Genomic DNA, 25,967 nt, shown 5'->3' on the forward strand with positions numbered 1-25,967 from the left:
ATGCAAAAGATTACATATCCCAGATGATGACACTTGACTTTCCATGCGTGTTCTTCTACTCAATTTATACCCAATGAAGCACTTCAAGTGTACCTATAATACCAAGTCTCTTTTGGATATCTTATTTTTCCATTACTCACATTCCTATATGCTCATTAGAGCGAAAAGCTTAAACTAATACAGTAACGAAGAAAACCTCAAGTATAAACAAAAATTTAATCCACTAATAGGCATCTTGCATTGATTTCCCTGACATCACAAATAACCTTTCTGCTGAGGGTACACTGAGTTTTTTACTTTAATGGACCTGTAGAAGAATAATGTGCTTGAATGAATGAAGTAAAAAGTCATGGGCAATATTTAATAAACAGACCAGCAGGTCATTAGTATAAAAGTCAGATCCACCCCTTAGGACAAACAGATAGAAACTTCCCCAGTTTTAAGTGAACATATTCTACGTTCCCTGTTCCAATACAATATATGGGATACTAATTTAGCAAAGGGAATTTGGCAACAGCCAATACTGAGTCAAAGGCTGATTTCTTGGCCAGTCTTACCAGGGTCCCTCTCGTAACAGGGGAGAGAGCCAAGCCCCACCTGGGTGCTTGTGGAGGCATTTAAAACAGACAACCAAGGAATCATTAAAGTTTATCTACCTGCTTCTTCAACATGGCACAAACATTTTGAGGTGTGCTCTTCATAGAGGACTACCTAGGAGACTGGCCATCAATAAAAGAAAGCCTACATACAGGTGAACTTAAATGATTTCATAAAATAAAAAAACATTACCACTGGGAAACACAGGTTAATTCTTATAAGGGTGTAATTTACCTAAGTATGACATTCAGTCTGGTACTTTTGAAAGTCCTGCTCTATAGAAATAACTCAGTGTATTTGACCACAACCATTTGGTTACAATTCAGTCCTTCTTGCTTTTAAATAGCAGCAATAGGGCATCTCTATAAAAATAAATGCATACCGATGTAACTGACATTTTCCTTAAGACAACTAACAACATACTGGTTTATATTTGTAAACTCACTCTGTGGAAAGAAGGCTTGTTACTGGAATTAACAAGTACTTCATAGTACTTCATAAAAGGCAAAAAGGATTAACTCATTAGTCTCTGTGCTAGACCCAGTGCAAATTTTTAAATTCTTCTTGCTGCAGAAAAAGATGCTAAATGACATTCAAGTTTTAGACCAGACTTACACTTTGTATACACATAAACGTACCTCTGTCAAATGAAGTTAATAATATAAATTGTTTAAAAAGGTTTCCATATCCTCCAAGCAACAGAACAAATCACAGCATTTCCTTCTTCTTTGGTTTTATTGCTCTGAAAATTGCAACAGGAAGTTCCTTACTCTGTTTTATTTTCCTAAAACATTGTGATATAACATATATGCAGCCACAAAGTCCTCTGATATGGTGCAGACAAAAAAGGTCAGAGAAACTAAAAGTTCCCATTCTAAACATAATTCTAAATTTGTGCTGATTTTTTTTAGCAGTTTCTTAAGGTCAAAAAACTCTAACGCCTACAAATCTATGTACCTTACCAAGGGTTTTTAACTTGCAGATTTTTATACAATCTCTGAACTGCTTCAGAAGTATCCACACAAGTTAACTGAAGAAAACAAATGTGTCATTAGTATGTTCAAGAGCTGCTATAAAGGAGCATGCATCTCTAATGACTACATCAGAGCGCCCAAATCTGAAAAACCCAAAAACTTCTGTAATCATCTGCAAGTCTCTATCTATTTATCCCTTTATCCAATGGCTCTGACATTTAAGAGGATTTTTATAGCGTCTGTCACAATACAGCAAGTATGGGCTGGGCTGTCACAGGAGACTGGAAGGATTAAGTACAAAAGGAAAAAGGAAAATTCACTGATCTGCTGAAAAAGTTTCAAAAATCAATGAAGTACTGTAGAGACAGCTAATTTGAAAGCACTTCTGAAAAACTCCATAAAATATTCTGTACTGTTCTTGGGAAGATCAAATACATATCAAATTCAAGCCTGAACACGTTCTCCTGTAATCTCTAGACAACAAAAACTTCAAAATTAACTCACCTAAATCTTGTTCTATTCCTTCTTTTTTGTTTCTGCTATTGCAGGAGGTTTTCCAACTATTAAAGGGGGCTTGCTTTGAATTAGCAAATGACAGGGAAAACAGGGTAGGGAAGTAATAAAAGGATAGAAATAAAGTAAGTCAAATAGCTCAGAGTTGTGCGTACTTCATTTTGAAATGAACACTCATTTAACAAAAACTTAAGCTTTCGCAACAAAAATCCAGACTGCCTACTTATTCCTAAAAATTCTCACCCACCTAGAACCTCTCCTTTTTCTCTGTGTAACCAAAAGCCATCCAGTCCCAAGCAAAAATATGTGTTGAACTGGAATAGAAGTTAATTTACCTCAATAATCTAAAGGAAAGCATTTTAAAAACAACGCAAAAACATCAGAGCCGGGAAAACATCAAGGCAACCTTTCAGAAACGCAAACGTGCCACGTTAAGCTTGGCCAAGCCGACTTAGCTCTGTGCTCTGGCTGCCAGCCTCCCAGGTACTTTCACAGCCGAGCACCATGGTCTTCACCTATGGGCAAAGCGTTAACATTTGGAGCAGGACAGCCTGCCTGTAGAGAAGATACCAAGAATGGAAAGTGTAGCATATTAGTTCTACTTGTACGTCAAAAAAAACCACGATGAACTACCTCTGCTCTGAGTTAAGTGGTACCATTTAATCATTTTGGTATGGTACATCCACATCGGCTCAGATGCTCTCTCCACGCTAATACAATGATACGTTTATCATTAGCGTCAATGTCAAACTGCCACACTGTTTGTTTATACTGTATTAAGAAACAAGTCCTTTTTCTACTGTATATGATCAGGAAGAGAAGACTTTTCAAACTGACTATATAATAAGTTCTAGAAAAATCTCTGCTTGCCATCCATTGATGATGCGAATAAACAGGTTGCCTCAAGGTTTCTACCAGTCAGAGACTACTAAAACCATTCAAGAGGTTTCATTTGTGTTTCAAGACTTTTCAACATTCAGGAATTATCTCAACTTACATTTGCGTGGCTTTAAAATGACTCTGGACTTGTTAAAGCAATGCAATGCTATACGAACAATAAAAACTTGAATTCTTTTTGAGTTGTTTATATATCTTAATGAATTTTGATTGCTAGCCAAGAAAAATATGGAAAAGAAAGTCTTGTGTTCATCTGCCCACAAGTAGGCAGTTAGAATCAGGATGACTTCTTGTCTCACTCTCCACTCTGCAGGATGGCTTTTAGAGCTACCTATTTAAGGTAAACTCCCAATTAACCTACTCTGCTTTTTAATTTAGTCACAGGATTCACTATAGAGTTAGGCCAAGATAATGAACAGGAAAAAACTCTCAAATAAGTTGCCTGAAGACACCAGCAGAATAATCTTGAATAACATTTAGACCACCTACCACCCAGCAACGCTTCCCCTTGAACCACACTGATGGTAAATTATGTAGTCTTCATGAGCAGAGGTTTATTTCAGTCTTAAGTGGGGGATGAATATTAGCATGCTTTGCTGTCCTGCAGAATGTTTCATGTGCCTCTGAAAAAAAAATCATGCTTGCTAAATAGGAAAAAAAAAAAAAAATAATCCTCCAAGTAACATCAGTCCCACTGCATTGGTGAAGCTGACGGTCCAGGAGAGCTCAGTCTAATCAAACTACATCTGTTTAGTGATGTAGTGGAAACTCCTCCCACTCACCGGCATCATAAAGACGCAGCAGGTGAGCACAGCATGCAGACGCAGCAGGTCACAGCTCTGAGCACCGGCCCTGCACAGGAAGGCATCGGATTGAGAGGGTTCCTCTACCATCCCAGCACGTGCCCCATTTCTATCACAGAAAAGATGGGTAGACTAGAATAAACCATTGTTTACACGAAAACCCACTTGTAGGCTGCTTGCTGAACTGTCCCTATGGGCTAGACATTGAAGGAATCTGCACGGGTTGGTCCCAGGGCCGTGGCCAGGCATCGCTTTGGTGTCCGGACCATACTGCGCTTCCCAGCTCACCCCGGTGCCCTGTGGATCTCTGACCCGCAGGCACGTGCGCTACCGTAAATTCAGCCGTAAAGTCCACCTGCTGTTATAGTGCAGGACTAGCCTTCACTGTTGACTGCTGCCCTAGAAAACCAGAACAAAACATAATTTATCTTCTCTATGTCAAAACATAACATCTTAACATGAGTTTTTAATTTCTTAAAAGAGGAAAACACTGAAAACAAGACCATACACCAATGGGGGGGGAAGCAATGGGATCATTTGTACTCTACTGTATTTATTTATGAGAAAAATGTAACAGATCTCCTCATCTTCACTGAACTGCTTCCTATATCCACTATAGCAGTGATTTTACAAGTAACAGCTTTGCAAAACATCTTCTTTTGCAGAACCCAGCTTAGTAATGCTTTATTTCATCATGTGGGTGGAGAATTTCCCTGGGAAAGTTCTGCCGCAATTGCTGTCAAAATTATCTTACCTATTTGAAATAGCTTTAGGATCCTATCTTCCCTCAAAAACGCTGCCTACAAGCAATCTAATCACAAATGAAAACAAACAAAAAAGTCCCATTGCTCCAGAAAAAGGAAACCTTTGGCAAGTAACTTGGTAACTTGCCAGTGATAGATGCAGCATTGTAACAAAAGCTTTAATCAACAAATGGGATATGCTAAATAGTACAAGGGGTCATGAGAACTTCATCTCACACAACAGAACTGAACATCTGAAGGTGAAAAGAAAGACAAAGCCAAATAAAACAAATTCAAAGTGCTCATTCACACTGCAATTAAATCCATTACACACTGTTGCACGCTTTCTGCTAAACTACTAAATAAATTCAAGTGAAGCACTGTTAAGATATCAATTTAGCTAATCCATCCTAAAATTGTAATGCCATAAAAGACTGGAACTAAGTCTTTTGGATACCATGGAATTGATTTTCACAAGGAAAATCTGCACAAACTCATATGCTTCGTTTATTCCTACCTATACTTTTTACTGTGCATTAAAAGCGTGTTTTTGTGCAAATAAGTGCACAGACAATCAATGGTTATTAATAATAATACAGACAGCATTCACATCAGCATAATACTGTTTTCCAAGCCCTTGCTAATTGCCGTAAAAGTCTTTCCATCACAGTTACACTGCATACTGTCTAGCACATTAACCCTCATTTCAGCCACATATGTAATTTATATGGCTGACTTGTGTTTCAATATAAAATCAGATAAACTAAACTAAAGCATACTGAACATATTGTTGAAATGTAAACACATAGCCAACATCACACCTACATAGTTACATTTATATATAAACTAAACAAATTATTAGGCAAAACCCAACACAGTATGATTTCAGTTTTTCTGGACATACTACTCTTGGATTGAAAACAAGTGATTAGATGTACCACAAAGAATACCAATGTGTGTCAGTGATCACGTACTTTCAGAATACTCAGCTAGCACTTGTACTTCAGCATCATTTAGTTGTGAATGCTGATTTAAATTACGACTTTCTGACTTTTATCATTGTCACTAGTTTTGCTTGAACACCAGAAACTCAGGGAATTTTCCCAGCTAACATTTGAAAATTATACTGTAAGTCAAATTTTTCTCCACATCCTCTACACCAAGCAGCAAAAATCACAAGGATTTGTGACGGGACGAGGCCCCCAGCAACCTGATCTAAGATGGCCCTGCTCTGAGTAGGGGGCTCCAGAGGCCCCTTCCATCCAAGGTCTTCCAGGCTCCCTCTGCTTTATTTCTCTCCTCATTAAAAAGCCAAGGTTAGCCCAAGTTATATTTTAATGACTATCCCTAAGTAAAAAATATTTAAAATACAAATCTCAGGTTACCAATAAGATCTGACATTATGTTTTGAGGATTACCAGATTTAAGATTTTTTTTAAATGTTCCGGTACTGAATATACTGTACTATAACAAAGAGTTCTTTCCTCCTCCCAAGGCAAATGTATAAAAACAACTACACCAACTACAAATTTCCCTAAGACAGACAAGTTCACATACTTAAGAGATTAGTAATAGAATATTATCATCATTCAATAATCAGCTGATTTATTCCAACTGTATCAGAACACGAGCTTTTACTGAATGTATGCATAAGCTAGTTTCCATCCTATTCTTTCATAACAAACACAAAACCACATTGGCAGCTATTTCTCAGAAAAGAAACACAGACTGCATTTATTAGTCTCCTCACTAAATCAAACAGTCATTGAAGCTTTATTTGTACAATATGCAAGCAAAAAGAAGAACAAAACCTCCTTTCCACTTTAAACACAATACACATTATGCAACAGCACTCAAAAAATATCTAATCAAAATTTACAAGCAGTACATCTTAAAGATTCCAGTTCACCAAGTTAGGCTCAACAACAACAAAGCATAAAACGCCCTAATCCAGAAACTGGCATTACCCAAAGAGAAACAAAGTGCATTTTCTGTCTGCTTATCCTTGGGGTATTGTGTGAGATGACAGTAGCTCTAGCTTTTCCAGGGAACTCGTGAGTTCCTCTACACCCATCATTACCCAAGCAAGTTTAACTGGGCTTCTTCGGGCTGCTCTTCACCCATACAACACCCTCTTACAGGCACTGCACCCAATAAACTTCACAATGTCATAGTCTCATTTGCTGTGGCCCATGAGAGTTTAAACTTGGCCCATGACATTTCAGAAGCAGGTCAGTAAACAGGAATGATGAGAAAGTGTGCTTACTTGCCTTATCAATGCAAAGAGCAAGTATGAACGACAGCTGAAGTATGTTCTCAAGAGGACACTGGAAGGGTTAATACCAGTGAACACTCATTGAATTGAGGCAGAAATGAAATTTTAAAGAAATAGTAGTATTCCAATAACATTTTTCAGTTCTAGGATGCGGAGTAACAAGACACATGTCTGGCAATCCCTCCTGGCTAGAAAGACAGCAATGGGGTTTTTTTGCTTTCTTTTCCTTCCAGGAATATATTTTCCACCTATTCAGAGCAGAACATTCACAATTGCTGCTGTACAGACATAGTGCCCAGCTTTGACATGCAATTTTGTAAAGGCCTAGAGAGTCTACCTTACCAGACCAGCAACAGAATAGGACTAGAGAGTTCAGAAGTTGTTCCTGAGAACAGCTCAGATCTGCACACAGGTTCCAGAGATGACCACTCTTGATTTGGAGAAAGTTCGATAAATCTAACGGTTGATGAGAATCTGATAATGCAAGAGAGAAAGAATACAGAAAAAAAGCAGCGCTTGTACTTGACAGCAGAGGAGTCAGAGCTCTGTCTGCATTAACAACTTAAAACAGTGCCAGGGAACGCTTTGAGAAGGTACCAGACCTCAACCGCACTCCCTGGGAGCTTGGTGCCACAGTCCCTGGCACAGGTTTTGATTAAGGGTAACTAGCTTTCTCCCAAACAACTCCCGGGCCCAGCCGGTGAGCTTGCACAGATCGAGGACTGCTCCCAGCAGGCAGTTCAGATGTGGCCACCCTGCTTTGGAGGGTAAGAGTTTAATAGCGTGGACACGGGCTGTTCCACTGCCAGCTCCAAATCAGCCCCAGGCACATCCCATTCAGCAGTACAGACACAGCTTTAGCCCGGCAGCGCTAGGGCCAAACGGTCAAACTAACAGATCCCACCACGCTCTGCAAGAGGTGTATTCCCAAGCCAAATCCTTATTTCATACACTGATTGGTTTTGGCTTAGAATATCTGCTGTGATGTGCAGCTTTTGTATTGGGATAGTTTTTTCTGAAACCGTATCACTCAGCCTGTGAAGGCTCCAGGTGGCCGAGTACACCATCTGAAAGGGATGGGATTTAGCAATATGTTATCAAGCAGAATTAATACAAAGGTTTGCTTCAACGCAAACAGGCAAATGCTTAAGTTCTTCAACTGCAAAATTCAGACTCCTGTCTCTTAATCAAATACTTTGATACATTAATGACTTTACCTTCATACTTAGTAAAAGACGGGAAAGGAATTTCACCTTCACCTACAGCAAGTTCTCCACACTTCCTAGTGAGGCAAGGAATAGTGAGAGATTGGTGGGCTCGTTAATCCTTACTATTTTCCTCCTTACTATTGCACAGCAATGCTTCAACTTACTTCCAGTTAAAAAAATCCATTATTTTCTTTTTTCTGTTTTCCCTGTCTTTCCTTGTGTATCTAGTTTCCTGTCTCATCCATAAGCAATACTTAGGAGTAGTTTAGATAAAAGTTACTGTCTAAAACTGTTCTGTATTGAATACAACAAAAAAAAGTATCTTACTTCCTTAAGCTAGATACAAATTTGTCTTCTATTTGCAAATTTTCAATTCTACTTAGCAAAAAAACAAAAAAAAAATCGTACTATACTAAGTGTTCCTCATATTCTGTTGTACATGTTTTATTTTATTAACAGAAGAAATACCTTTCAAGTAACAATGACGATATGGCAACAAAATTCCTCAAGTTTGTTCTCTGTAGAGTATGTTTCAAAAAGTACCCAGTGCTCTTCAAAAAGGCCAGTCACTGCAAAATCGAGCATACTTTCAATAACAGAGTTTTAAAGTTCGATGTATGTCAATTTAGCAAAGTCAAAACGAAACAGCAGGAAAACTATAAAGCATTTAACAGACCCCCTCCAGACTTCTGCTCTGTTTCAGCCAACAGTGTTACAAACTGCAGCATGTTGGAATGCTGATTATTTTGTCCAACATACTTTGTACTAAAAGTACAGCAATTTCAAGATTGTTTTCCTTCTTACTAACCTAAAAGCTCTTCAGACAGATCTTGGTTTCCTTCAGGAACTACTCCATAATCCAGGCAGCCAACATCTTGTTACACTTCATTTCGCTCCTTCAAATTTCACTCACTGCCCCTCTACTGGCATCACCCACTGAACTGGCCGGCTTCCAACCTAAAGGACTTATCAACGTTATCAATGACAGACAATTCTGCCACCATGAACTCAGGAAAAAAAGGGAAAATTTTCCAATTTTTTGTGACTGATGCTACCAATTAGGTGACCATGGCTCAACTATATGCCTACAGGAGGCAGCACAACATTGCTGCTATCCCCTGAGAAAACTGTCCAGCACATCTGTAATTTCAGAAGAATCCACTGAAATCATCTTATGATTTTAACATGCTTTGCTGTAGGTCAAAACCATTAAATACTCAATGAAGTAGGTGGCACCAAACCCCTGAAATACACCATATATGTATAGTATGTATCTATATATACGTTTGTTGTAATATCAAAAGAAGTCAGAAAGACTTTTTCCTGAAAATGATGCGAATAAAGCAAATGCAGAATATAAGATTTCCTAGGAAGAGATGATGAATATAAAAGCAAGGTCCAGAACCCTGAACAATTCCACATTACCCTTTACAAAAACAGGTTATCGGTAATTATTAAACAAATGCTCATAAAAGATTCTCAAATACATTTTCAAGCTACACACACACACACACAATAACTATGATCATGAATTTGTTCAAATAGTTAATGGTGACATTCCACATCAATTTGTTCAAATAGTTAATGGTGACATTCCACATGATGCACTTACAACTTGGCCAGCTTTTTTTCAACATGCCTAAAGGTTTTATAAGGACTTGTCCTATTACAAGTCATTGAGACCTGGGCTTCTAAGTCATCCTCCTCACTACACCTTCTCAGCAATCCCAATACAGACACCTTTCCACCACCCAAAATCCTTCCATAATGAAGCTTCCTGAGTCCTAAAAGATTTCTGGATCCTCTATTCAGCTAAAATACTGCTCTATACAAAACTTTGAAGAACAAAGGCATCATACTCTATGTACTGCCATTCTTCCAGCCCTGAGGTTTAATGCATCAGCAGGAAACAAAACTTTTAAAAGCTCCATTGTAAAAGATAAATATTTAATTGTTTATAGCATAGGTTGTTCTTGTCAAGGAAAACAAAGACAATTCCAGGCAAACTGCCATCAATGTTTCTAAAGACAAAGGTCTACCACAACTATTTTCCTCTATCTGGTCAAGTTTGGGAAACTAGTCTGCTGCTGAGGAGTGGCACCTGCTGGCAGATAGGCACTCCACAAAAATCAGATTCACCAGTAAAATTAAAAACAAGAACAAAAAGGAAAACCAGAGTTCATGTTGTTCACAAAGCAACTTTTACTTGCTTCTTGACTGATCGGATTATGATGTTTTTCTTAACCATATAAGTCCTTTCTGTTCTAGTGATGGTACTGAATTGCCCATGAACCAGAACGACATTGCCAGTGCTGCCTATGAAACTTCTTCTTACTAGTCAGCAGTGGCAGAACTAGTGGGGAAAAAAAAAAAAAACAGCTATACAAGACCTCATCTTTGTAAACCACTAAGGACATAACACACATCTGTCATTTAATTAAAACTCTTCACATCATGGATCTCTTAAATAAATCCTTACAATGACTCACCGTAACGGATGTTAAAAAGCTCGCTAGTGTGCTTCACTATGAACAATCAACTGAATTTAAAAATTCAAGAGGCCTGGAAAACAACTGAATATCATGATTTGCTGTACACCTTAAAATTAATTCTAAGCATTAAATCAAATTTAAACTAATGTAAATTAAGTACATATACAGAACAAGTCATTTCAACATGAACCAGAATATCCTTAATTTTAGAGCAACCTAAAGCTGACCTATGCTTTCCACGAGGTGCTACTCTTACAAGCCATAGTTCCTGTAACTGTGGCAGACTATAGCTTTTTGGACTGAAATATCATGGTGGATGACTGACGCATGCCATATTGATTTTGGAAGGGACAGAAAAAAGAAAAAGAGATTCAGTTTAAATGTTTCAGCCATGTCCGGGAATGAAAGTAGGAATAAATATGGTTTTATACTATATTTTCATTTTTAAAGAAAACTTCCTACTTTTAACAGCACCATGCAATACCAACGTACTTTGCAACAGCATCTAAAATGTGGCATTATTAACAATAAAGTTTTTCTTTTGGTGAAAAAAAATATGTATATTGGGCTATTACTATACGCTTCCAAAAATATAATCACTTTAAAACTCAATAGATCCCTTATGAAAATAATAAAATAAATAAAATAAAATACAATTTTATAAAAAGAGAGTTTTGTGTCTACATACCTAGGCTCCATCTCCTCCGGGCATACTCTACCAGCAGCTACCGTGGCTGATCAGAATTTCGTAATGACTCTTCTCAGCTGCCAGGTTAGTCAGATGAAACCAGAGCAGAAAGCTACTGTGATAATTATCTCCCTTCCTGATACCATAGTAGGAAGCAAAGATGTGCTTTTATGTCATGTATGTCATAATATACGACATCTAACATCAGATCTAAGGCTAAAGAACCAGCTGGTTACCTAACTACCATTACCCAATGTTGATTTGAAACTTCAACAATCATCCAATTGTTGGACTTTTAGAAATTAATGAAGGCGGCTGTTGATAAACACAAGCCATGCTCACAGAAAGACTCAGCCCTGGTATCCTCATCGCTCCACTGGGGACCTGGTCACAGCACTTCCCAACTCCCATCCAGCCCCATGACATTAGAAGTCTACAGGTAGAAAGCAGGCAGCTGTTTGAACGTCTCAGTGCAGAGTCCAAGACGTAGCTTAGGCACGATCACTGATGGAGGTACTAAGGGTATTTCATTGGGCCAAGAATGCTTGCTGGAAAATTTACATTACTGATCTAGATTACAAGATGAGAACTTGGAAAGAAAGACTGCAATGGGGAAAAATAAAGAACAAAATACTATACGGTATGTAAAAAATATACATCTATTAAGGAGTACAGGAAGAAGAACGTATTTAAGCTGATAAATGTGCCAGAGAAAAACCTGAAGAGGAACAAACTAAGCAAACTTATCATGTTGGACCGTTTAATCACAAGATATGAGAAAAAGACTTTGAAGAACTCCAAGAACTTTCCAACTGCAGGAAAAAAGGAACTTTTACCATGCCGACATCTGTTGAAAAATGTACAGTCATATGCTGGCAGTCTATAAAGTTCCTAGAATGTGATTAGAATATTTTTTTTAATTTTTTAAATATCATGGAGGCTAGTGCAGGGTGTTTATCTTAGGCTGGTTCTCCATCACAGGTTTGATTCATCTACAAATCCAGTTGTGAAAAACAATTAAAATAAAAATCATCACAGAATGAGAGATCAGCACCCTACAAAAGGAAGCATGAAAGAGGAATATACGACATCTCTTTGTAGAGACATCAGATATATTCCTCCAATAGAGAAAAACAAAAATGGGCTTCAGAAAAGCAAACTTCAGCACCACTGGGGAACCAGAAGTGCCAAGGCAACACTTTGAGGGATAACAGAGTGTTGTAGGTGCCTTTTTCCCTGCCAGGGTATCAAAGGGTAGCCATGCTAAACACTGCAAACTACTGGGGTAGCTGCTGCATTTTGCCACTGAGGTAGCAAACTACCCCCATGCAAATCAAAAACAGAAAGTATATTATGAAAGCATTATGGCTAAATCAGATGGAAACCACAGTAAAGTTTTTGAATTAAAAAGCCTTCTCAAAATCTGCAGCAGCACGTTAACAAATCTCAATATGTATTTTAATAAATAATTTAACAAGAATTGAATCTGTGAAAATTCTAGTTTACATTAGAAAATTCAATATCCTACTTGTTTACAGTACAAGAACAAGGCTTCTCAATTTAAGTATTTGCTGCCATCATGTGTACACTTCAAAAACTGCAATCTTATGAAGGACACTTCATTTATCAAGTCAAAAATCAGCTATCAGACTACTCATGAGGGCGTTACAGACTTCAGTTAGAAGGTGATGAAGTTTCAAAGATTTCTCATATAATATGAATTCTTCCCTCAATACAGATTGCATATACATCAAACAACATACAAACTCAATTCAATTCAAAAGACCACATGCTTCCGCTATGCAATTGTAAAAAGCAAGAAGCCGATAATGAGCTAAACGGTATTTGGTGGTCCACAGAAAATAAACCAATTGCTCTGGTTCATTCCATGCAGCTATCAGTACTACCAACACAATTCAGTACCTTCAGTCATGACATTTCCAAAGAAGCAATGGTGATAGGGACTTAAGTTCAAACCCTTCCACCAGGCTTCTTCTGGTTGAGATTCAGAAAAAGAAAAAAGAAAAGAAAAAAGAAAGAATGTTGCAGTCACCTAATGATCTGTTTATTTCCTCTAAATTATGGAATAGAATACTTCAGGAAGATTTAAAAAAACTGTATAAAATAGCATAAAACTAGTATATCAATTTTACCTTATTCAGGAATTCTCATGGCACAATAAAACATCCATGTACATTTTAAGGATCAGTTGCTAGCCCATCTTGAAAGATGGCTGCAAGATCAATTTAGAAGGTATTCTACAGATTTAGCTAGTTACTGCAAGAGCAAAAAAAAGTGCATCATGCTCTCTTTCGCCTCAGTCTGCTCTGTCTCTCACTAATATCCCTGAAACAACAAAAAAGGAGCATATTAACAGGACTCAAGCCCCCCCCACATCACTAACCCTAAAAACCAACACTCAGTAACTCTACTTCTAGTATCACTTCTAACTTACTTTTAGAAAAATGAACATTTCATTAGAAATATCTCATTAACATTACTTCTGGAAATGACCTTTAAAAACCTATAAATTCAAACATTTTATCAGACACTATGATTAAATATGTTTTCCAAAGCATATCCTTCAAAAAACGCAGTTTGAAATTAGCAGCTTTGAGACACAGAAATAAAACTATTTCAGCAGAAATTTTCTGCTCAGTGTATTCCCAGGAGCAAGCTGCATAAACAGCAGGGTATCAATTAGAAGATGTATGGTTATAAAGTCAGCTTCAGCATTAAAACAGCCAAAGCTCTTGTCATTACGAAAGACAGCTACAACAACATGAAGACTGATAAAGATGTTACTGAATACAAGATTATGAAGTCGAAATCCGAGGTTCAGCTTCTTGGAAAAAACATATTTGATGAACTGACTTTAATATTACTGAACTATATAAAAAAGCCTTCATCCCTTAATGGGTCCAAACACATCCTTGTGTCCTAAGTACAGCTCTATATTCAGATGTGATACACACGTCTGGGGCTTTAAAAATCCTCCAATTTGTATAATGCTACTTGTGCAGTCACCTCACGTTATTCCGAAAGAAGAAAACAAAAAAAACTCCAAAACAATTATTCAGATGTGTTCCAGATTCCATTTTAACTCGCAGAAAATATCAATTTTGTGTCTACACAGGACAGAAAAGCACGTCTATACAGTATGCGCAATTACAGCACTCATAATATTATTGCAGTAATTACAAAATATGGTACTTGACAGCACTTGTGGAAAGTTGGCAGTGTTTATAGTGTTGATAGTGGAAATGCACTGAAAACATAGTAAAACCTACCATGCTTACAAAACACTACAAACTGACAATATTCACACAAGTACCAAACAAATGCTAGAAGGAAGGTGTCAATAAAAAACAAACAAGCAGAAATCCTTATAAATTTGCAATTCCAATTCACACTCATTTTGTGTGTTTGACCTACTACATTGTCTTAAAATACAACAAAGTTCAAAAGATTTGGGTATTAGTTACCTTGATATTATCTTCATCTGAAAACCTAACCTGGTAAGGTTGCCTAAATTCTACTGTAAAATACTTTAAATAATAAAAATAGACAGTGCTGGAACATCAAGATGGGGGCAAAGCAATCAGAATACCCATCTCCTTCTCTTTCATTTTTATTTTTTTTAAGTCTAAGAGGAAACAAGAAATCTAACAAGACTCATACTTGCACACATACAACTTAAAGACAATAAGATATCAATTTTCTTTCTGTAACCTGTATCGAATTAAACTTTTTGAAATGGCTGTCAAAGCACACTGAAAAAGCGGAATCAGGATAATTTGCAGCAAATAAGATAAACTGCTAGATTCAAAGAGCTCTCAGGGATCTGGATGCACACCGCCAAAATAAGATTCCTGATGAATATAGCTCTAACTTAAAAAAATCTGGAGGCCCTGAGACCTATGTGCTATTATGTATATAATTTATACATAATAAAGGCTTTCAATTTCCTAAGTTTCAAACACATACACAAGTACTATGGTATGTTAGCTAGCATGGTTATGCACATGCTGTGTCTCATACGGCTCGGAAAGAATTTTATACCACCACTAGATGGAAACCTGAATTACCTTTTAAACTGACAATTCTGTAAAGGCACCATTGCTGGTTTTGCTTCTACTGTGTCTGGCCATTCCTATTTTCTTATTTAGAGATCTAATCACATGCTGGCTGTCACAAACCTGTACTCATTAGGAAAGTATCCATGAACAGACACACAAAACTGCTACAGTGTCTTTGAATCTGAAATCATTAACATAAATATGCCCTGCTCATCTCCCAAGCCAATGTTACTCAATGCAAGGAATAAACTGTTACGCATATTAGAGATTTACCCCACTTCTACAGCAATTTAAACTTCTCAGTCTAAGTTATAACTAATAAAAATTGCTGTACTCTGCCAACAAATTTGAGTTGGGATTTAATTAATGCCACACTTTAAATATCAAAGGCATGTCATATACTTTACAAACACATGCAACGATCAAATCATCTGAAATTTATAAACCTATTTGCACACCACGTTATTTATACAAAGTTCTATCACTTCAATGGAATGTATCCTGCAATATATTATAACCTGAGGTGACTGGCACACACAAGTGGCTGACATTACTGTCTGATGTGGCCCCAATGGCTCAGATATTATTTCCTGCTGTGTCAGAACAGTTGTAAATAAAAACTGCAACTAGCAGACAGGCACAGTTATCAGGATAGCCATCTGACTAGCTGCATGCAATCAGAGATATGATAATATAGAGATAATTTGCATAGTAACACAACAGAAGCATTGAGAGTACTGATGCCACAGCTTATGAAATTTTTAATTTGGAAAATACAGTAAAGGTCTAAAACAAAATCTCACATTTGCCTTTAAGTCTTGTTTTCCATCAACCCCAGACCACACCATTTTTGAAATAGGAAAAAAAATGTAGTGTATTCACACATAACAAAGTTATATAAAATAAGTTAATCATATGCTATCCCACACCAATATGTACACAGGAGGAAAAAAAAAAAAAAAAAAAAAAAACACACCAAGAAATCACTGGCCTTAGCAGTGGGCAGATGAATCTGAAAGAGAATGATGCTGCTGCTCTCCAGATGAGAAGTACCGAATGCCCCTTCCCATGACGGGCCTGCACCGTGCACAAGCCAGCGGGTATCCACCAGGTTACCCCAAGTCTCTCTGCATGAGAAAGCTCCTAGACCGCCTGGATTCTCTGTGGAAGAGAAGCGGACACCAGCTCCTGCTTCTAAACCCAAATTGGAAGGAGCACTGAAAGGGTGGAAGCGATGCCATAATGTGAAAAGGATGTTATTACCGTGAAACTTTGCTATAGGGATCCATGTGGTCAACCTTTGCCTTTGTTTTTTTGGTCAAAAGGACAATTGCACATGAATGCCGGTTCAGGAAACGCATCAAATCATGGGTTCACCAAGGCAAAATTATCATCTTACACAGGTAGACCTCAAATCTTACAGCAAAGCAGGCCACGAGGAACACCAGGTCAGAGAAGCAGGCTGATGTCCTGTGGCTGGTTGTACCCGAATCCCACATGCTCTTCACTTTATCAGCCACAACTCCGCAGCTCTCAAAAAAGTGAGAAATTCTTTCCTGCCTTTCGAGAAATATCAGAGAAAATAGAGGAAATTGTCTCCAATTTAGTTCTTACAAATTAATACCCAGTGAACACCCTAAGTGGGGGCTAAATACATAAGTCTCAGTAGGAATTCACTCTTAATAACAAGGTTTTCATCCAGATAGCCATAAAAATCACTAAAAGCAAATTCCAATGTATCCAGTAATGTTACAATGAAATACTACTCTTAAATCCTATTTCACAACTTTAATAAAAGTCATAAAATGGCAAAAACCTTAAAGTCGTATTTCACTTCCAAAAAAATGTACTTCTTTGTCAGACAAAGAAACGATCACTTATATAATGTACTTCACTGAAAGTGAGACCAGAATACAGAAAGTCAGCAGCAGTTTTAGACTTATGGAACCTATATATTTGCTGAAAGACAGTACAAAGGGCAACCCATACGTCCCTTTCCCATCCCAGTCTGACTCCAGTAATGGCCACAGCTTCCTCTTCCACCCGTCCAACTTTCTTTGGCTATTTGCTCTTCAAATTCTCCTTTCAACATCTCAATGTATTTTTGAGTGCCAGAAGCTTAAAAATAAATCAAGAAGGGGAGGGAAGATCATACTAGCCCAAAGAATTAAAAAGCAAAAAATTCTGTAAGTGTATCCACTCACGAGCAGAAAAAGATGTATCAGGACAACTATGTTCTGGGGAGTATCATGAGACCATCCCACAACCATCCCAGCAAACTAAACACTGCAAGCGACATGGGCAATTGAAAACAAATTTGATGAATGACAATTATTTGTATCATATCAAATATCATACTGATTCAAAAAATTAGCCATTCTTGAGAGGCTACGTGACCAGGTTCCCCAGACAGACAGCTACAGTTCTGCCTTAATTTCATCAATGCAATGCCTAGATTTGTTATCAGGAATGAACAAAAAGTCACCTTTCTTCTGAGTATGCAACAGCAGATGCCAGCTCCCGAATCAGTCTCAGTTCATCTGAAAGCTTACAAAAAGGCTTTCAGAGTCAAGAGTGGCCAAAGCATCTCAAAGGCAATTTATTCAATCTATTAAATGTGAGAAAATGTCGTGTAATTCTGCAGAATCATTCTGCTCATCTCAAAATAGTCCAAACCTTCCCACCTACAGGGTCAGGCTTTTTAAACAAGCTAAGTATGAAATGGTCATTTTCAAAATTAAAAGAAGAATTAACTTAAATGATGTAAAACAAGTGATTACTGAAATTACTTAGCTGACTATTCTACAGTATATCATTTGTAACCTGGAATAAAGTAATCAATATTATCTTAATATTACCTATTCTGAAGTAAGCATTCTCATCAGCTACCGTATGATTTAGAAGACTGTTGAACTAATTCACTTACCATATCTGTCAACGTTAATTCAATAGCATTCCAAGGTAATAATCACTATCAATCTAATTATATCAGCCGTCTTCTGTAAATGAGTACCAATTATTTTAATTAAAATATTAAATATTTAGAAAATAGAAAGGAACATATATTAATAATTTATATACTTAATTTGAATCTACCTGAACAACCATAATTCCTGAACAACAAAGCTTGCTTTCTTTGTATCCCTCTTTAATACTTTCCAGCAGGTTTAAAGACGCAAATGATCAATCCAACACCAATGACAGGAAAAACACAAAATTTACATTGTTCTACTTTTATATAAATGCATACATACTTGTAGATTGTTTCTATCAGTCTTTTTAACTTAAGAACTCTTCCAAGAATATTCAAAGGATAGTTTTCCTATTTTGTAAACGCAAACAGGCCAATTTAGGTTTCCCATAAAATGACATTAGCCATCTACGCAGTTGGGTTCTAACACTAAACCCCTCAATTCCTGTGCATGGCAAACGAAAGGTTCCTTTCTCATCTCCTTTGTGTGAAAACGATACGAATCATCCACATAATAAGACAATATCATTTGGGAGCTTTTTTACCTCTTTTTCCCCCCATTTCTTTTTAAAGTTAATCTTAGAAATCTCCCTTTAATGTTCCACCTGTGCTTCTGTAGATTGTAAGGATATTCAAAATGCCTCTACTCCTGTTTGAGACTTAGGTTGAGTATTCAGGTCCTGCACTGAGACTTCGGTTCTTCCCAAAAGCCACGGAACAGAACCTAATATTAAAGAATTATGGCAATATTAGAAGCTACCATTGCTTGAATGCCCTGTAAAATTAACATTCTTTTAACAGTTCTTTTTCAAGCTTTTAACAGTAAAATCCTACAGGTTTTTCACCATGTTTCACAAGAAATAAAGGGAATTTGCTCAGTTTGTTTTCTTTGATAAACAATCAATGTGCCCGGTTCCCTTGAATCAGCATGATTTAAACACCAAGGGGAAAAAAAAATTGTTTGGCGCAACCACAATGCAATTAAAATGCCAGGCCTGTTAACTAAACAATTAGCAAATACAAATCCAATTGGAGGACAAGGAAGCATACCACAAACACAGACTATGAACTAGGATATTCAAGCACACACAGAAGGTCTGACTATCAAAAAAAAAAAAAGCCTGAAGAGTTTTAATGAAAGTCAAGTAGTTTCATGTTAAAATAAGTGACCCTTGAAAATTTTAATTCAAAAAGCATATGGGGTGGCTTATTAAAATCACACTTCATACTGAATCCTTATTCAAAGTCAAGAAACATTGATGCAATCATCATATCCACAATCTTTACCCTCTGGTGAATATACATTAAGATATACTATTTCAATACAAAATTATGAATCCTATTTTTCTGTAATATGAGACATCATGCCACTCTCTACCAGACACCCTGCATGCAACAGAAGACAAGAGGAAAGAACTTTCCAGATGGAAGCTGAATATTGACAACACTAAAGTGCATACAGTAAGGTACAGGCATACCTTAACGAACAAGCAAATCGGGAAGAAAAGTGCTTGACATGCGCAACATGCCGAAATACTGTTAACAGAGCTGTAACTTTGCATTTTTCCCCAAAAAATGGCTGAAACTTAACAGGGAATATAAATATCATTTTGTGTTAACGTTGTAGTGATTTGTTTGGGGCTTTTTTTGTTTGAGTTTTTTATCTTTTTTTTTTTTTTTTTTTTTTTTAATAAAAACAGGTATGGAGGCAAGAAGTACAGTTACGGTTCATGTATGTGAAGTAGCATACCACAGCTTCGTGCATTGCTAACTGTGCGATTCATATGCCCTTCAAGAACTGGGCGCTTCACAGGTACACTGGTGTGTTCACAGGAACCGTTCTAGAGCCTATTTCTGATTAAAAGAGTGTTCTGCTGCCCAGGAAGGGTGCAAAGAGGACTCCAACATGAATTAGAGCATCTTTCTCTGTTACCTAATCCAAGTCGTCTACAGTACACCTTCCTCAGTTACCTAGTTCAAGCCTTCAAGGGGCTAGGAACCACAGCATAGCGTAAGATGCAGAGTGAGTCCCACAGGCCAAAAATGTGAAAGTCTGATTTCAATTCCACCCTTGAAACAGATTATTATTTGGGGGAGAAAAATTAAACAAAAATTAAAGATGAGAAGAGCCACTTTAACGATGTGCTAATATGTCCCGGCATCTTGTTAGAAGACAGACACATTTGCAAAGTTCTTTATATGCACACACTCAAAACAGTTATTAAATCAGTTTCCTTTCCTTGAACATATCATAGCTAATAGCACTAAATGTCAGGTTTCAAAATCTGACTTCTGTTCCTTGTAGTCTAATTTTTTTCACAGTTTTCCCTATAATCTACTTTTGATACATTTTAAAACTGAGAAATATTTTCACTATTTGTTTACTTCACAGAAATGGCTAAAGATATTTCAATGTAAATATTTTCTTCCTTTTCTAAAACTATTTTAAGGAAGATTTTAGCACTGAAAATAGTAACCTGTAACTTGTCTTTTTAGCTCATGTTAAAACTGGAAGCAGCGATGCGGAAACCTTTTGGCAATATCAAGTAAACGGCAATTGAGAATTACAATAGCATCAGGCATTTGAGAGGTAGATACAAATTCTCCTGATTTCAGGATCTATCAGTTGGCAAGCGGCAATTAAAATACACTTATTCCTTTCCTCTGAAGAGAGTACCAGGCAGTGTTCTCCCTGCTGGTTCCCGATGCCCTGGCGCAGGGGTAAAGGAGCTGCTTTACCCCCAAGATTTCAGCTACAGCAGGTGGGAGGGATGGGTCAGCCCTCCCCCCACTATCCTTGCATTGGTAAACCAGGAGGCACTGGACGCTACCTATGCTAACCAGCTTCCCGAGCAGAGCAGAATACAGTTTTCTGCCACAGAAAGGAAAATAGTTTTGAGATTCAAAAATACTATCAAACCAGTAGTTCAATGAGCATGAAAATTAATGGGAAGCTTGTCTATAGATCTGTTTCTTGAAGTTGTTTTCATGCTTTAATTGAAGTTTTTCCTCCACAAAGCGTCTATGACATTTGCCTGTCGTGTGGATTTTTCGGGGTCTATTAATAAGCTGGCATCTGCTGGAGTTCAGGCACGTGGGGAAAGCACCTCAAGAGTCTCCCTCCTCTGCTGCTCCTGAAACTTGTTACATCCTAATCACTTGTGAGCCATCCGCTTTTCTGTCGTCGGTGAAACCAGCCGCTAAGTTCAGGGGCAGAGGCGGGGCGCGGGCGGGGGGGTAAGCAGAGAAGCCAAGTTCACGTAAGACTGGTTTCCTTAGGAAACACTCTGAAAAAATGTCACTCAAAAATGAAATACAAGTTCATGGGGAAGCTATTTACACCTATGTATTTAGCTAATTATACAATTAGCTATGTATGTAGTTATATATATACACATTTATATAACGTATTATTATAAATTATACAGATAATTTTGGGTATATATTTATATATATGTATATATAGCTAATTATATAATTGTTGTCATTCTGTTATATATACTCGTGTGTGCACAGTTATAATCAGACCTAGATGCGGCAAGGGAATAAGAACCATAAAAGATAACCTGCCCAGAGACGCAGAGTTGCCAGGAACTCCGTAAGGGCTCGCCCCTCCAAGCCCGCCAAGCGGCAGCGCAGCCCTCGGCGGCAGCCAGCAGCGAGGGAGCTGCCGGGCCTCCCCTACCGCCCGCGCCGTGACACGCAGCCGCACACAACGCCAAGCCCCGCGAGCTGCCGCTGCCACAGGCAACAGCGGGGCTGCCGCAGGCAACAGCGGGGCTGCCGCAGCCGGCGAGCGAGGGTCCGGCCGCCGGCTAAAGGGCGGCTGCCAGCGGCCGGTCCTCCTCACCGGGGCGGGCGCCCGGGCCTTGCCTGGGCCTCCCCTGCGCACCGGCCGGCCCCGCCGCTCCGCGCCGGGGGAGGCGGGCGGCGGCTGCGCGGGGCCCGCCGGCAGCGAGGGCCGGGCTCGGAGCCCCGCCACGGGCCCGCGGCTCGGGAGGCGGCCCCCCGGTCGGACCCCCGCGGGGCGGCGGGCACTTGCCTCCCATTCCCGCAGGAAGCGCTGGGCCTCGGCGGGCCCGGCGGCCTTGTGCTTCCTGAACTCCTCCTTCACGTAGCGGTCCCCCAGCGCCCGCAGGGCGGCCGGCAGCGCCCGGTGCAGCAGCAGGATCCGCCGGTACAGGCCCCGCGCACCGCCCGGCATGGCGGCGGCGGAGCGGAGCCCGGCGGCGGCCGCTCCGGGGGCGGGGCGAGGGGGCCGAGCTCCGGGCCGGGCCGGGCCGGGCCGAGCGGGGCAGGGCAGGGCCTCCTCTGGCACAGGGAGGAGCGTACCGCTCCCCGGCCGCGGAGCTTAACCGCATCTTCAAAGTAAAGCTCCGCTTTATAGGTCAGAAAATAATGCCGAATGAACTCAGAGCCTGCTTTTTGCAGAAAATTCGTCCGCACCGTGTGCGTCTGCACAGCGTTTAAAACGTTACCAAGAAATTCAGTTGCAAATATTACTTTTAAAATAGACGGAGGATGAATAAGCAATTCGCGTTGTTTCAAAAAGATGTGTGCGGATGGCAGGGATCGCAATAAAAATCAAAAATCAGTTCATTTTCAGTTCTGTTCTCACCACCAGAAGAAAGAGCTCTGCACTTTATACCTGGGTAGAATTTGGTGCAAATGAATTAGTCCATTAAACCCAAGCTTCACAAGCTTACATCTGATTTAGCTGCATTTTTAAGCGTGGGTAAGAGACGAGAGGAGCCGTAGTAAGAAACCTTACGGCCTCCGTGGGGCTGCTCAGGACTTTGTGCCACCGCATTGTTACCACCGAGCTCCCACTTTCTGTTACCTCGTGCTACAGCCTGAGCTGCAACTCCCCAGCTCTCTATGAAGATTTTTCAGCTGTTTAACATCACATCCAACCCACCCGCATGGAAAAATCTTCAAATCCAACAGTCGTGGATATTTTGAAAAAAGCAAAGAAAGAGTCTGAAAATCTGGCAGTGGCAGCAGTGGCGAAAGTCCTGCCTCATCATGGGTGCCTGTTTAAGCTCCTTCCAGCCGGTCAAATCATTGACACTTCAAAACAAAAAGGAAACATTTCCATAGGCCCAGGGAGTCTTAAGATTTCCCAAGATACTCAGAAATATCATAAAAATGTACTACCTCGTCAAAAGCCCAAGTCATTATATGTGAGCAACAGAGGGAAGAGCAAACTACAGACTATTTCGCTCGCTACCATTTCTTGATGTTTATTTATTCTCTCAGGCACTTCGCTGATGGAAAACTGAAGTTCCCAGTAACACAAAAGTTACCAAAATAAAAGAAAATGGTTATAGTTTCATTTTTTCTCACTGGCAGTTTCCAGTTCTCTTTGTGCCTGTGATGCTCTCGGGGTGAGCGGATGGGCCCTTGGCAGGGGAGCCCTGATCCTCAAACTGATTGGTCTTCCTATATTTTCAAACTGTATTTTCTGCAGACAGAGGAAATCCTTTGAGGAAGGATTTCTGGACTTAATGCATTGTGTCTACCCCTGTGCCCTTCAATATGTTCAAATTTTTAAAAGATTGAGGTTAAAAAACTGATTTGCTTTATCAGTTTTATTTGCAGTGATGCAATTCCACTGAATCATCTTAGGGTGCATTCATTTACAGAATTTATTTAAATCTTTTTATATATAATGACCACCATACTTATGTTGTGCGTTGACAGCTTTCTCCTTGCTACATCCACCCTGTGTGGTTTTTAGGAGTCCTTGCCTTTAGTGGCCTGCTTAAGCCCTCTACTGGGCGCTTGCTTTGTGGCTCAAATACTAACCAGGATGCAGCAGCCAGATGTGTGACCTTCAACATTTTTTACACCTTGTCTTTCTGTCCACAGAGACCGAAAGCCATTTTGCCCGTCCTCTGGGGCAGGTAGTCCCTGCCCGACAGAAGAAGAGGATTCCCGCAGCATCTGTGCACCTCCAGGCTGCTTCATCTGCGGCTCTTGAGCCTCCTCCTTGCACCTTCTCTGGGCGCTGCCCAAGGAGCGAGGAATTTGCCCGTCAACTCCCCATGGAGCAGAAGACAGAGCTGTAAGCTCAGCAAGCCGTTTGATAACAGGCTAAGTTGTCAGCCTTTGTCCATTAACAATTTTTATATCCCAAAGTCCTGGAAGGGCTCTGCACTATTAGGGAATGCAGAGAGGCTGCAGAGGCAGTTGAATGCCGTATCCCTTGTGTATGGGCACAAAAGGACTCACCATCAGAACTCGTTAAGATATAATAAGATATTAGAGGTATTATTTCCATATAATGACCTCTCAGTCATCAGTACTCAAAACATCTGCGCCACAGCTTGAGTCCAGACGCAATTTTAGCTAGTGTGCATGAGTGCAACTCCTCCGCTTGCCTCTTGCGGACCCGTGCTTCCAGGCAGCGCTGCCTCTGTGCGGGGCACTGGGGCATCTGTGCTGCCGCCCCCGGTGCTCCACGGCCTGGGAGCGCTTCTTAGCTTGCACCAAAGAAAGAGGCACCTCAGGAAAGGGATTCATCCCACCCCTTTTGGGCAAGTGGAAGCAATTTATCCCTACTTCTTTTCAGCTAATAGAACTGATTTGCAGTGACGCAATTCCACTGAATCATCTTAGGGTGCATTCATTTACAGAATTTATTTAGATCAGCTGATAGCTGATAGTACTGGAGTATATGTGATTTAGATACCCCCTAAAGGATTCTTCTGTATCCAACCCAGCTTCTGAGTACTGGCTCGGTGTTAGTTATGCTGAAATTGGAATAGATCCTACAAAGATACCAGAGTATCTGTGTGCCATACCCCATAGTGCCTTTGGATTTTGGAGGCAGTACCAGCTTTGCCATAGGGCAGCACAAAGCCAGGCAGAGTGGCTTAGCCAATATGCTAAATCTTTATTTACATGGCTAGGACTCCGTGAGTAGCATCTCAGTCTTTTCCCAAGTATACACAAGAAATCTGTGGTAAAGCATAGATGCAAAGTGCCCTAGTTGCTTAGCCATCCTTCTGAGCTAGCAGCACATCAATAAAAAGTAGAAAACAGATTTTGACCCTGTGAATCTGCCAGAGTGGCCATGTTCTTTTCCACAGTCCTAACTCCAAATGTAGAAAGACTGGAGGAGCATTTCCATGTTTATTTTTTTCTTTTATCGGTAATGTGTTGACTAAAGAAGATGAGGCTGAAGTATTTATTGAGCTAATTGCTGTAATTTTTTTAAATTATCAAGAGCATCCTGAGAGGAGTTCTTTTTGTGAATCAAAATAAATGATTAAATATAGAATGCAATGACGTGATATTATTTTCCAGAACCCTTGGTGGTCCTGACAAAGCTAAATTGTATTGTCATTTGTTAAAAAAACAGGATAATCTGCCATCTTCTTCTCTAAACTGTAGGTAACTGTTAAAGTACAGCCTAATTTCCTGCTATAAAAAAAAAGAGCATATAGTCCTGTCCCAGGTTTCCTATTTTTGCCTTGTACAGATCACAACAAAACTGCATCTCTTCCTTCAGAATTATGAAGTTTTTAATAAATTGTCTAAATATTCAAATAGATTCAAGACAGTTCCTTTTTGCATACTATTCCAGACCAAGGCAGACTTTTCTGATTCAGAAGCCAAGCCAAAGATCTGTTATGACAGCACAAATAGCCTGCTAAATATTCTGCAGCATCTTCCAGTGCACCTCGTAAAGTAAAAAGATGCAGAATTATCCCCTCTTTGTG

At 39.3% G+C, this 25,967-nt stretch overlaps 1 protein-coding gene across 1 annotated transcript in view; it reads right to left on the reverse strand.

Annotated features, from left to right (window-relative positions):
* Positions 1-22,463, reverse strand: part of SDHAF3 (succinate dehydrogenase complex assembly factor 3) — a 34,503-nt gene extending 12,040 nt beyond the window's left edge. Inside the window, exon 1 of the mRNA XM_082317032.1 lies at positions 22,283-22,463. Within this exon, the coding sequence (XP_082173158.1) occupies positions 22,283-22,444 (162 nt within the window). The 5' untranslated portion in view covers positions 22,445-22,463. The remainder of the gene's footprint in view (positions 1-22,282) is intronic.
* Positions 22,464-25,967: the final 3,504 nt, after the last annotated feature.

Source organism: Platalea leucorodia (genome assembly GCF_965183815.1).
Source record: "Platalea leucorodia genome assembly, chromosome: 1".
Taxonomy (NCBI): Eukaryota; Metazoa; Chordata; class Aves; order Pelecaniformes; family Threskiornithidae; genus Platalea; species Platalea leucorodia.